Source organism: Glandiceps talaboti, chromosome 8, assembly GCF_964340395.1.
Source record: "Glandiceps talaboti chromosome 8, keGlaTala1.1, whole genome shotgun sequence".
NCBI classification, from domain to species: Eukaryota; Metazoa; Hemichordata; class Enteropneusta; family Spengelidae; genus Glandiceps; species Glandiceps talaboti.
In genome coordinates this window covers 12,866,517-12,881,026 of record NC_135556.1, presented here as the reverse complement: position 1 = coordinate 12,881,026, position 14,510 = coordinate 12,866,517, and the positions used below count along the sequence as shown (strand labels likewise).

Genomic DNA, 14,510 nt, shown 5'->3' with positions numbered 1-14,510 from the left:
TATGTCAAAGTTGAAATAATATGTACGTCATCTTTAATCACCTGACTAGATGAGTAACTTACCGTTCGTGTGTTGTTCATTTACATTTAGACCGGTAGCTATCAAGGCATTTCCTTGCCATCTAAACCAAATACGATGAGTCATTGAAACGCGTCACTGGTGGTACCTTACAGGTTTGACTTTTGAGAAATGGGAGAAAGGCAGAGACTGTCGCTTGCTTTTCAGGAGCTGACGGAATTTCCAGTCAAATATCTCGGAGACCAGGCCGAGACTTTGGAAGAATTAGACATAAGTCATAACCTGTTTACGTATCCTTTTATGCAGTCTTACTGCCAATAATGACATTGTACTGTTTTTGCTACATCAGTTGATTTTGCACAATTATAAATAATCAAGTTTACAATAATAGTAATAATATGCACATGTTTTAATATGCAACAACACCTCACAGTGGTATTGTCATGGTACTCACCTGACACAGTGACAGCTGATAGGACACCTTTCTAAGCAAATATAGGTCAATCATTATTTTAAAGTCAACCAGCTACTCAAGGATCAATAAATTATGCAATATCAATTAGTCTTTACCACCCACAACAATTACTGATGATAGTGGGTCTTTTTTGCTGCCATTGCCAAGTAGTTTGGAAATGTGAAAATGTCCTACGTGTAAAGGCAATAGCTGCCATGCAGCTTTGGAAAGTTTCAAGTTGACAAGACGTGCATAACAATCTGATGGGGGCCAAAAGCCAGAAAAGAGGAGGCACAAAGAGAAAGTATTCTAAAGACAGACAAGGGAACACAGAAAGCACCTGATAAGGACTGGGCTTCAGTAGTGTCATAACTAAATTTGAAAAATGTAAATGCAATGTAATAGCGATGTTCTTCCAAAAGTGAAGAATGTAAATTATGTCTTTACTAATAGTGTCATATTTGTGCCCCTGGCCCACTACCATGACAACAATTTGAACATTCTATAGTGGATAGATTCCTAGTTTCCACTATATATTAGTGGCATCCCATTACATAAAAAGCAACCCATGATTCGTCATGGAGTGGTATTGTAGATGTGCAAGGATTTGCATAAAAATTATATGCATACTAAATGTGTATGATGGTGTACAGAGGCAAAATAGAATCATATCTACTACAGAATTACATTTTACATACCTACACTTTTAATGTGAAGTACGGTATGACAGAGGAGATTCTTCCCAAACCCAAAAGAATGTCAGCCAGTCACTAATTTTCATACGCAGTGTGATCTTGAAGTTCATTAAAATTATGTAAATTGCAAACCACAAGCATATTTGCAATAACTGTATGTTTTTAGTGTTGACTAGTGTGCTAAGAAACCTGTGATAATTTGTATGACAATGGCAGAATACAGTTTTGCAAACAAGCTGTCCTGAAGTTGGACATGTTAAGAAACTGGACAACAGTGTTGTACTGTGTTCCTCAATCTCACTGTTCAAATGTTTTCACCCATTCATCATCCTTAACATAAACCTACAGTGAGGTCCGATTTCTGGAGAACTTTGTGAATCTGAACACTCTGATTCTGGACAATAATAACATTAAGTCTCACACCAAGTTTCCACCATTGTCAAGTCTAACATGTCTGTGGCTGAATCAGAATAAGATTTCAAACTTGACCATCTTCATTGATATGCTGTCAAGGTCATTTCCAAATTTACGCTATCTCTGTATGATGAACAATCCTGCAGCACCAAGCTACTTCAATGGTGGATCGTATCAACAATATAGAGAATACAGGTATGAAAGTGACACTTTTTTTTTTCAGATTTACTTGACAGTGCTACAAGAAACAGTTTCCATACTATATCTATGCACATAAAATGATAATAATTAACAATATACATAATTACCTTCAGTAAATACATACATCAATATATAAATAAATAAATAAATTAATTAATTAATTATGATTTGCAACAGTAGATGTACATAACTGACAAGTACTTTCACACCTGAATTTACATATATTGAATCTAACCTTTTCACACCTCTCTAGTTACTCAACACCTCCAGTAAATTTGGATCATTCTGTCAGATCCAGTTAGACACTGAAGAAGGACAAGTGATTTGTTCAAAACATGTCTGCTTCGCCATCAAAAGTGGAAGAAGAGAACTTGTGTATACAGTATGTCTGTAGGTAATAACTCGAAGTGGCAAATCTAAATTCCAAAATGACAAAACATAAATTTTTATTATTATTTAATATAATATCGATTTTTTCCATCCCTTTTCACCAGACAATATGTTATAAGTCAGTTACCAAACTTAGAAGTACTAGATGACAATAAAATAGAGCCTGATGAAAGAAAAGAGGCAGAGAGAATTTTCCGACAGCTTCCAGTCCAGAGTGGTAGTGAAAATTCAGCAAGGAAGAAGGTAAGATTTGTAATAATACCAGATTCAGTCTCAATGTGTTCTGTAAGTGTAATACTCAAACACAAATTTACCTGTGTTGGTAAACCATTGTATTAACGTAAACTTTTGTTCCACTGAAACACAAAATTGAAAATTGTTACCCGAAGTTATAATGACTACACACTTCAGTTTTTGTCAGGAGATTGTGTTTGCAGCAAAAGGTTAGTTTGATTAAATATTGCTGCACCAGATCATTTCCAAGCTGGCAAACAAACAATATGTAACAGTAAAGGAATATATAATCCAATGCATTCATTTAAGTTCATGTATTATGACCCAAGAGCAAATTCATAATTTCATTTTACATTTTTTATCATCAGAAGCATTTTACTGATGAGAAAGTCAAGTTCATTATGAATTTTTCCACTTCTTTATGTATTTGGCCCCAAGTCACATTCTACCTTGGGTTTGTTAAAATTGTTTGTGATAGCATAACTTCAGAAAATAGGGTAGGTAGGCTGGAATTTTTTTTTGTTTTTGGGTTTTTTTTTTTGAGAATTTATTCGCACCAACAGACAAGGTACTAGTTGGTCACAATATTTCTGTGATAGTTTGATAGAGTGTAAATGGAGATAATTATATTTGAATTAGACAAACAAAATATACAGACTGTGTCGTATAGATTTAACTTACAGTCTGAAAAGACCTGGTTTCTCAGGAATTGGATTTTGTTTTAAAAATTGGCCAAAGATACTTTGGTTGGCAAGACAAGAAGATTTACAGGAAAATAGAAGTAATTGTAATTCCCACCATTTGACCTTTTTGAATGTAAAATAAATGTTTGAGGTTGGCAGCTTAAACTAGAGTTGGTTGTGTTATCGAAAACAAACTATCTTTTTAATTTGATGTTAGGGATGTACTATGTCTCATTTTGTTACGTACACTAACCATACGAGAGCCATAGTTCTTAATTCAACACAAAATTTCTTCTTTTATCGTTTACAGAGATCAAAAAAGAAGAGAAAGCCTGCAGTGCCTTATAGTCTTGATAGTACATGATATTTACTGGATGACATACATATCACAAGTACTTCTATATGATTTGGCTGAGATGAAATGTCTGTGTTTCCTCTAAGATGTGTTAGTTGCAGGCCGAAATCTCAAACTCGTATGAACTGTTGTGACTTGAGTAACTCATCATACATTCATTGCAAAAATGTTTTATACGACGTGCAAGTTGAACACATTCAAACACAAAATGTGGGTTTCGTACACTAGTCATTCTACTTCACAGCAACATCCATTGTGTAGTGCTCAAAAATATTAGTAAAAATGTTCAAAGTCCCCATTACTCTTAATCATAATGTTTTTCATAAATTAAGCTTATGCAGGTATAATTATATTATTCCCAATGTTTTCCTTCTTTCAGCTGCAAAATACTTGTAACCTATAGGTTTGTCACTTCTCATCTTTGACTCATAGTGACAAGACCCCTTAGGTCACTCATATTTTCCTTGCTTAAGCAAAGAAAAATATTGGGGAATAATATTAATGAACTGTGGTGTCCAGACCTTCCCTTACAACTGCATCAGCCATATATTTCATTTCTACAAGTCTTAGAGGAAACACTGAAGACATTGTATTATTTACACAGTGAAGACTCATCGTATCAGCTGATGTGGACAGTTTCTAAATTGTTTCTAAATGAGAATCCATATATTTTACCATTTTTGGGATTAGTTACCATTGAATGGTCACTGAAATACTAACTAGTCTTGATAACAAATAAATGAAGACACTAACTACATTGTATGTGATACCGATAGACTCAAAGATTTGTTATATTGTGAGTTCTCCTGTAATCACTCGTATATTTTGTCGTCTTAAGGCCACAGGCTGATATGACAGTACATAATTTAATGAAAACACACTACAGTAGAACAGGTTGCAAAATGTTGTTGAAACTTTTATAAACGCATCAAGTATTAATCAATCAACATATTTTATATGTAATGATGATAATAATGATAATGTATGCTGAGTACTTTATTAATTTGAATGGAATTCAGAAATTAAAATATGGCTGCCACTTGTATAGTACCCAAGTGCCCTAGTGTTAACGCAGAGAAATCCAGAGTATCTGGGGGAAAGTTGCATTGTGTGTAGTACACTCAAACTGAGAACCACACTTCTTATATACAGATCTGGGAAATTGTAAAATCAAAACACAGCCAATGCTTGGTGGGTTTGAACACAGACTGCAGTGGTGAGAGAAATACAAACTAACCACTAAGCCACTGACAAACCTACAACCAAACGTATTGAACATCAACAGACAGTACCTTGTATTTTCACTGTGCCAATGTACAGATTGTGTTCAGTTGAGTGTTAAAAGGTATGCGTACAATTATGAATCTTTCAGTTTACAATGCTGGTAGTTACTGTAAGATTTTTTGATACAATGAAGCTGTAATGAAGCTGAGAGATAGGACAGATTTTACTGTCATCCATTTATCATCAAATGTTTGAAATAGTGATTGCCTTTCCCTACCAATGATTCAACAAATGAAAGTAGTTGATACAGCATATACTGTCAAGACAACAAAATAGATAAACGTGATAATGTAATGATTTAATTATGCTGTACAAAACTGACTTTTGAATACGGATTTCCTAGCAATGGAGAATGGTGAGATTTGTCTGATTTCAAGGAGATAAGAGCATAAATCGGAGAGTTGAGGGTAATATATTGTACTTTGTAAAAGTATAAAAAATAGCAACTGCAGATGGGATTACTGCAGTAAATTGATCATCGAGTCCCTTCTTGCACATAATACTGGTATATAGTAGATGTGTATTTGAACTATTAATGTTACCACAAAGGTGTATAAATGTTAATGATGATATTACTTTGGAAGCAAGCTATTGGCAAACTAAGTTAGACTCAAATAAAACTGTTGATGAATGCGGTAGATTACACAAGTGGGTGATAGCAGTGCTGTGGTTATATGGATATACACACCCTGTAATTAAGATAGTGTAAAACACTGAAAGTCCCCAAATGTGTGGCCACTTGAGAAAAACTTACTGATGCATCCCTTGTGTGAGTGTAATTGCATGATTGTCCATTGATAACTGATATCAACATGTTACTATAATAGTCTTAGTTGTGTCTGTATTAGCATAGATGTTGGAGAGAGATGCTCTACGTCTATGGCATTAGCAAGCCGGTAGTTGGCTTGCCATTGTTGTATATGCCACCACATTTATAGACAACATTCACAACATACAATAGAAATGAAAATCTGTGATTTATTTATACAGTTGAACTGTTACATTTTCAAGTTTCCAAATAAAAAGTTTGAAACTAAGCGAGAAGTGTTTTTACTGGGTATGAGGACATGAAACCTGACTGTTTAAAATTGATGAAATATGTTCATTGTCAATTTGTATTGTATTGTTGATGTTCTTCAAGAATAACAGTCTGGGTTTAAAGACATGAAAGCTGATTTGGGAGTTGCAAACATGTACAACTGTCTTGGTGAGGAGATGACAACACATCTCATATAAGTACACGTTCAAAGTAGGCAAAGCGTAAGAATAGCAGTCCAGGTATGAAGACATGAAAACTGATTTGTAGTTGCAAGCATGTACAATAGACTTGGTGAGTGGACGACACTTGTTACATAAGCATTTGCGTCATAACTCTTGACAGTGCTTAGACTTTAATTCCATACATTTAAAATTGTATGTTGAAATAAACATACTTTGGAAGCTGACATCAAAAATGACTGCTCAAAGCCTTGCATATGACACTCAAAAAAAGTTACATAACTTCATTGTCCCTGGTCACCTTGATACCTGTCGTTTGTTATGCAATACATAATACTATTTACACATAATGTAACAGTTCAGGTGACTCCTCAGTATGGATGCAGTTTTTTAAGAATATTCCAAAGATGGTAATATGAAGATATCCAAGCAGTTCTGTTGGTTTTCAGTCTGTACATAATAATATTACAAAGGACAGTCATAAACATGTACTGCTCTGTCATCAGAAACTGATACAATCTTGGATCCATTGCCATTATATTTGGCCTGCCACACCTACAACAGACAAAACACAGACAAATGACAACATTAACAAATCATGAGATGATCTGTTAGCCCAGAGACTTAGCTTACTAGCTTGATATTGCTTTGGCTCAACATGTCAAGCAAGATAGCCAAGTCTCGGGACTAATTATCTGTGACTCACAAGTAATTTTGTTGGCTGAACAACAAAATATTGGGGAATAATATCAGAGAGTTTGAAGGCTAAACGTCTGACCTTATCACTCAGTACAGGTTTGCAATACTCACCTGGTCATAATGGTCATAGAATGTAGCTACACACTGCCTGCTACCTGCATCCCAAATCTTCACTGATTTATCAGAAGAACTATCAAAATCAAACAAGAATGGGTTGTTACAAGAACAGCTGGTACGGTAAATCTATACGCACAGCTAGAAATCTACAGGTCTGAATTCATTTACCTGTACACTACAGGCCTGGTGGTCATGACTGTACCAACTTTGCAGCAACCTTGTTTGGTCAACAGCAATGTTAGATAGCACTATTGCCAACCTACATATCTGACATAATTCACATGAAGCCAACTCCCAGGACACCTGCCAAATGTTTATTGCATTAAACGAAGTACAAACTATTGTCATATGGCAGGCAGGCATTCTCACGTGCTGCACCCTGTTTATGGAATGCACTGTCATTGGAAATGCGACAAAAACCAACAGCTAACACCTCCAAAAAGAACAGCTAACACCTCCAAAAAGAACTTAAAGACATATCTATTCTCCAGAGCATTCTAACTGTACAGCACCTCTGAACTCTACATCGTAGTGGAAACTGGCAATTTTTTTAATTCACTGATTGATTGATTGATAAATACATTTTACACTAAAGTGTAGTTTATAAATTGACACAATTCCAATCAACCAACTCCATCACTGTATAACAACACTAATGAAATGATAAATTTACAAGATTCAAACAATCTTTATTTTCCCAGCTACAAGACACAAAGTTTATTTGACACTCATCTGACAATATCAGATTTATTACATAACAAATGACACTTACCATGATACAAAATGAGTATTATCTGGACTGAAGTTGACACTCGTTACCCATGACCCATGACCTGAAAGTGTACCTGCCAAATTTGCATGTTGTCTGAAACGAAATCATAACAACCGAAATAAATTGTGTATGCCATACAGTGGCCTTCTTTGAAGTTTACTTTAATCTGCATTTTCTAATGGACTAAACTGTATTTGTTCTATTTGGAAAGGACTGTAAACATTGCAGTCTGTAAGGTACGCCGTGACGGGGCACCCTCAAACATCGGGCAACCCCTAACACATGAGAGGAGGCCGGTGAGGGCGAAACGTCACGACGTATCTTACAGTCTATAAACATTGGTGATAAAATGTGATTACACAAGAAACAAACTGGGACATATTGTTGACAGTCCTCTGGGTGATGATGATTAATTTCCTTTATTTGCAAGACTGAATACTAACACACATAAACAAGTCTTCGTCAAAGACACAGCCCCCCCCCCCCATCATACATACATTAAGCACCAAAAGTAAATGCACATAACTGCTTCATTTCCAGTAGGAACTTAGAATTACTGTTCAAATGAAATCATTTGATTGGTCAATACTTACACATCATAGATTTTAATATGCCAATCATCTGATGCTGTGGCTAATAATTGGGAGTCTGGTGAAAAACACAGTGATCTGATAGGCATAGCATGACCTGTCATGATAGAAATCAAATAGAGAGAATACCAGTAATTAATCCTCTGTTTACTGTAGGGTAGAGAGCTTTTTAATCCTAGCTTGTTCTTACTTGTAGTCTGGTCCCTGGCACATTGTTTTGGTTGGGTACAGTGGGAAGAGTGGTTATAACCATATTTGCTAAACTATTGCCAATCTATTCCAGCACTGATATGGTGATTTAACTTACAGTCAAGTCTTGAGAGTTTGACTATTGTCTCCCCTCTCACCTAGCATTTCCCTAAGAGTAGTTTATTCAAACCTGAAATTGGTGATTGGAGGACTGACCACCACTCTCCCTGCCCAGGTGAGTGCACAACCTTCCTTCAAACAAGTGGTGATTATTAGAAAATTTTAAGCAGAAGCTCTTCAGTTTATCTGCACATATATTAAGATTCTTAAAGCAGTATTTGATATACCATTGTATTATATGTCAAAGTAGACGAAGTGAAAGTTGTCTCTGATTCAAATTACTCTGCAACCTCTTTATAATGAACCCTGCTATAGTGAACGTTCTGTAATAACAAACACCCTGTCATGCCCCCAAACTTGTATTTCCAATGGCATACATACTTCACTATAGCAAACACTTCATTCTAACAAATCTTTTCAATGTCTCCCAATGAGTTCATTATAAAATTGTTAGTGAATAATAATTATTAAATGTTACCAACCTTCCAATGTGTGAATAAGTTTACCAGTTTGTATATCAAATATGTTAACAATTCCATCAATGGCACCACTAGCTATGTATTTACCATCTGGACTCTGAATCAAAACATACATGTAGACAAACAAAATGTCAGGAAATATCACTAAATCATAAATAAGACATGAAATACAACGTAGGAAATATCACTATATCATAAACAAATAACATACAAATTATCTCTGAATCATAAATAGTTATCAGCAGACATTTCTGGCCAAGATGTTTCGCTCCAGCTTAGTTGAACTGCCTCAGTAGGCCCAATCTGTATCACTAGTCTATGATTAACGCTTAGCTCCAACTCGGACCACTATAAGAACCTCTGTGGTTCCAGTCACTTGTCTAAATGGTACTATTGCTTACAGTTACTTTTTTCTGTAGGTGTTCAACTTTTTGATCCACAAACATTCGCACATTAATAGTCTGTACATTTTGTTTTGCCATTTCTTCAACTGTATCATAAACATAAACTGAAACATAACATTAGCTGTATGAACACTCCAACAACAATATTTAAGTACAAAGTAAAATGATGTATTTCTCCAAATCTTGTGCCAAATAACAAAATGTTCCTGTTACAATAACAGAAGGTGGGGTTGGTATCAATGTTCTTGAAATTTCGTTTTCTTGGATTTACTACATTTGTTGTTTCTTTCTGAATTTCAAACCATATCAAAATATGACATATACATAACAAAGTTTTGGGCAACTAGGGAAAACCAGGGTAGATTTTACTAGGTAACTAAAATGTGGTTTTAGTCGAATATTCTTTGTTTTTTATTGTTACTAGTCTAGAAAATGAAAATAATACACCATCATACATCATGTTTATTTGCCTAAACAATCCAGACAAATACTTACATAAGCTATACTGAGGGTAAATTTTCCTCTGGTATCCAGAGCATGTTCCTTCTTTCCACTTTCCACACCAAACAGATTAATTTTGCCAGTGTGGCTTCCTGTGGCTAAATGCCTGGCATCAGGAGAGAAAGCAATAGTCCATGCATCAACAGGACCTGCATCCATCAATCTCATCTGTTTACCACTCTCTAAATCCCATAACCTAATGTGACTGTCTAAGGAACTAGAACCAGCAACTGTAGTTATCAGTCAAGGAAATCAATGATTTGAAAGAATATAGTTGGTCTGTAGACTCTACAAGTGTTTTTTTTTATACATCACTGTATTTACAGGAATCATGGAATGTATCTAATTTTAAGAGTAGCATGAAAAATTGGAAAAGTAGGCAGTTATACCTATGAGGGAGACTCATGAATCAGTCCAATGATTGATATATACAGGGTTCGTACGGTCCTGGAAAACCCTGGAAAACCCTGGAATTTCAAACCCTCCCTGGAAAACCCTGGAAAACCCTGGAAAATGTGCCCTACCCCTGGAAAACCCTGGAAAATGATCATGACCAATCGATCAATTAATATTGACGATCGTCATGTCTGTGCTCGAGCCACCCATTCATATGATTCTGAATCTCGTAAATGTAAAATGTCGAAAATATTTTCAAAGTCATTCGCCACGGTGGTGAATCAAAATTCACGCCGATTAGACCCAGACAGTCAAACGATCGTTCCACGAAACACTTTTCCCCACAGACCGTGCCTATGCGTAGTTGAATGGGCACCGCAGCGCGCAGTGTTTGTTTCGATCTTGCATATTGCTACTCCATCTCCCAGTCGCCATTTCAGGGACATGATATTGTAACAGTCCCGGCCAGGGGTAACAGTGGGTCTGTTAACAAGATTATCGTAACATTGTAGCGAGTATCAAAGCATCATCAACCACGACTAGAAATTGTTACAAGTTCGGCGCACGAGTCCGACATACTACTACTAGAAACTCAGGCATGGCAATACTACGGCCTAGGGAAGTGCAGTTGAATTTCCGGGTTGTGGAAGTACGGTTTTGACTTTTATGTCGTCGATAAATGGGTATTTGTGTTACATGTTCTAAAAGAATAAACTACTGTTTTATGTTTTCGGTACAGTAACATTCGTCAATGGTCAAGTTGAGTTGAGAAATCGCGATGTTCCGCAACTCGTGGCATCAGGACATAAACATCGAGACGCAAGCGATGAATGTATTCAGTTATTCATAGCTCGAAATTTCGTTACGTAAATGACGTTTTCATTCAAAATTTTGAAGAAAAAAATTATTTATTTTTCTGTATATGTCTGAATTAGACTGACGAATGCTGCGACTCAATCTTACACGATCAGTGTACCAGCTTGACGAAACGGCTACTTAGGGGAGAACCATTTGATTTGGGGGGGGGGGGGTATGGAGGCAGTAGGTACGGGAGCAATTTTTTTTCCAGTCCAGTGACAGCAATTTTTTCTTTCTACTGTCAGTCCTGCATCAATTTTTTTTTTCAAATGGAGTAGCAGTGCAAATTTTTTTTTAATTAGTCATTACTTTAGTGTCAACACCCCTGGAAAATGGCCAAAATCAATATGAATACCCTTGGAAAACTGACGAAAAACCCCTGGAAAGTCCTGGAATTTTGTTTTGTTTTAAGTGTACGAACCCTGATATAGTAGTTGAAATAACAATTCCTGGAAAAGTAGCAAGCTGGCAGGAAATTGCAGAGTAGCTGGTTGTTCTTGCCAGCAACCAGCTCACATCTACATCCTCGATTTATAAAATTTATTAGAAATACTGGTTTATTTACTGGGTATTATAAAAATCTTACAATAACGTTTAAAGTACTGGCAATCATAAATTGACAAATATGAAATATTGGTTGATACAAGTACATGAACATCTTTTCATATTGTGAAAAGTTGAGCTTTGCATCACTGATATTAAAAGATGTTCGTGGCAGCATCACACACTCAAGATTAAACTTAGCACAAGTGAAATTTTGGATTTGAAAACATGAGAAATACTAGTACTTCAGGAATATAGAACACAATTCAAGACCATTCTCTGGTAACCTCAGAAAGTTCACTAAAATACTTGTCAAGACTTCTACACACATTATTAATGACTTTGCTAGTGTAATAAATTCTCAGTTATATTTAATTGGCTAATATATTCACAACCAATCAAACAGTAGATTATGAATCACCAATGGCCAATTTATTGAAAATCCTTACTTATGCAAATATCTCATTAATATTCATAGAATATTTAATAAAACCTCATCATTTCTGGTGATTACCCTGAACAATATGTATTCCAAATTTTGTTGGAATTGAGCCAGCTATTTTTGAGAAAAGGACAGCACAGACAGACACCGACATATACACTGAGACAGACGTCCCCATACTATCCAAAACTATCCTTCCCTTACGCTCAGACCACAAAAAGAATTGTGGTCTTAGCCTTATGGAAGTTAAAAATGGTAGATTAATTATGATAAAAGGATTCTAGTGCCACTAGGATTGATATCAACTGACACCACACCAAGTTGATGGCCTTCCAGCGTACTTTTCAATTCTAACTGATCATTCTCCCTGTGTAAAAATACAAGACATGAATTACAACATGAGGAACAGAAACTCTAGCAACTAATAATGATTTGTCGTTCACAGTAAATTAATATATAATTAATATATACTGTAATATATAATTACTACTATACTTTGGAATGGTAAATTAAAAATGAATGACACTTTGATCCATCTACTATGGATCTTAATCTTTCTGTCAGATACAGTTAGACACTGAAGAAGTGATTTGTTCGAAAACATGTTTTCGCAATCAAAAGTGAAAGAAGAGAACTTGTGTATGAATCATAGTGCTTCCATGATGAACAATATACAGTGTTATTTAATTGTTGGTTTGTTCTTTGTTTTTCCAATTTGGATCCTCAAAAATCAATTATCAACTAGTTAGCATAGCTATTCAACTAACCTGGCATAAAAACAGATTTATCTTACTTAGGTAGGTTACAATACTACTTACCATTTCCACACTTTAACCAAGTCATCTACCGACCCAGTGACGATGTATTCCGTGCCATCGTTCTCACTCCTAGCCCAGGCTACACTCCAGATACTGTCTTCATGGGCTTGTTCCTGCTTAAACTGAACTGTGTACTGGATTAAAAAGAGAAAATAATTATAAAGATGAAGGTTGCAGTTGTAACCACTGAAATCAATGTCCATAAACTCTTACAATCATGTGCTATAAACATTTTTTTCTCTTATCAAAATACAACACAAATTTACTTTTGCTATAATTATAAATTCAATATTGACATCAGAACTGTTACAAAGTATTTCAGAAAATTTTCCACAAAATAAGCAATTGAAGGGCTGTAGGTGTTCACCCAACCGTTAATCTCATGGAGAATTACTTGTAGTTACTCTTAGAGAAGATAGACACAGAATGAGACGTTAATTCTCTTTCTACCAGGGGTGGGGGGGGGGGGGTACTATTTCTATGTACACTAAAAACTAAAAGTTGGGAAAATGAAATTAATTAATTTTTGAGACTTGACAGTGGTATATTTCTTGTCATATGAAGATAAATTCACTGACAAGCAGTCTTGTACTTGGTTGTACAATTACACTATCAATGAGTGAATAGAATCCTGCTTGTCATACTACTGTACACAATTTTGGTATCTAACTGTTTATAGATGTAATATGGTATGTGCAGGAAAACAGCACATGGTCAGTGTGTGATAACACAGATAACTGCATCAACTATATTTCAAAACTGGTCTGTAAGATACACCATGTCACACTGCTCTATCAGTCATCACATCAGTAATTACTAATAAAGTGCCAGCACTTGGTGCACCTTAGAGACTAACTTAACATGTATACCATTTGTAATTAGTGACAGATTACTGGAGAGTTGGATAGCCCTACTTGCAGACAGAGTATGGACTCAATTCTGATATTGTTCCTATCCTTTTGTACAGGGACAATATCAGAACCTAATCTCTGTACTCCATGTGCAAACAGGACTTGGCGTTGTGTAGATGTTCCTTCCATAGATGTATGTCATATCATATAAAAACCACACTGTATGGATAAACAACAGGGGTGGGTCAGGTCTACAACATCATTTTGCAGAAACAACCACACACGACTAGTTTGAGGGACTATTAATCCAATGGATGTACAGATTCATGCAGAGGATTCACTCCATGTCTAGACTGGTTAAACAACTTAACTCACCAAATGATGTGCCATGTTTTACTCTACTTTTAACAAAGTGTTTATCAGAAAAGTAGTTTGTCTTTCAGTGAGTTTGAGACAGCTTGGTTAGTATGATAGGAATGAATAACATGGGTAAGTAAGTATACAAGTACAACTTGAGTCAAAAAGTGACAAAGCTGCAAGTCCAATATATTTTGGGAAATAAAACTTGACAAAAAGTACATGTATAACATTTTACACAATGCATACTTTTTTTCACTTGCTAAGTTACTACTAGTCCTGCTTGCAGACGGAATATGGGACTCGATTCTGACAATGACTCTAAATATCAGGGGAGAAGGAATGAGACATTGTACCTCCAATGTCAGAATCTAGCAGAATCGAGACCAGACTTACTTCGTCTGCAAGCAGGACTAAATAGACAAATG

The 14,510-nt window shown here is 35.6% G+C and overlaps 2 protein-coding genes across 2 annotated transcripts; one reads left to right on the top strand and one right to left on the bottom strand.

Moving 5' to 3' along the window:
* The first annotated feature begins 54 nt into the window (after positions 1-54).
* On the top strand, positions 55-5,740 carry LOC144438637 (leucine-rich melanocyte differentiation-associated protein-like). Its single transcript, XM_078127750.1, has 4 exons — positions 55-308; positions 1,516-1,776; positions 2,277-2,415; positions 3,400-5,740. Exons 1-4 carry the CDS (start codon positions 190-192, stop codon positions 3,451-3,453), a joined length of 573 nt encoding a protein of 190 aa, XP_077983876.1. The 5' UTR covers positions 55-189; the 3' UTR covers positions 3,454-5,740.
* Positions 5,603-14,167, bottom strand: LOC144438636 (uncharacterized). Its single transcript, XM_078127749.1, has 9 exons — positions 14,101-14,167; positions 12,875-13,008; positions 12,338-12,423; positions 9,812-10,047; positions 8,916-9,009; positions 8,128-8,221; positions 7,535-7,627; positions 6,757-6,835; positions 5,603-6,501 (listed from the first exon to the last, which is right to left on the bottom strand). Exons 1-9 carry the CDS (start codon positions 14,113-14,115, stop codon positions 6,412-6,414), a joined length of 921 nt encoding a protein of 306 aa, XP_077983875.1. The 5' UTR covers positions 14,116-14,167; the 3' UTR covers positions 5,603-6,411.
* Positions 14,168-14,510: the final 343 nt, after the last annotated feature.

Bases quoted from the DNA above. Each gene is read 5' to 3' on its own strand.
- LOC144438636 (XM_078127749.1), bottom strand. The intron at 9,010-9,811 runs GTAAGTATTTGT...GTTTTGATTCAG, and splicing joins TTACCCTCAGTATAGCTTAT to AGTCCAGATGGTAAATACAT. The intron at 6,502-6,756 runs GTGAGTATTGCA...TGTCTGTTGTAG, and splicing joins TCTATGACCATTATGACCAG to GTGTGGCAGGCCAAATATAA.
- LOC144438637 (XM_078127750.1), top strand. From the start codon at position 190: ATGGGAGAAAGGCAGAGACTGTCGCTTGCTTTTCAGGAGCTGACGGAA. The intron at 309-1,515 runs GTATCCTTTTAT...ATAAACCTACAG, and splicing joins ATAAGTCATAACCTGTTTAC to TGAGGTCCGATTTCTGGAGA. The intron at 2,416-3,399 runs GTAAGATTTGTA...TATCGTTTACAG, and splicing joins AAAATTCAGCAAGGAAGAAG to AGATCAAAAAAGAAGAGAAA.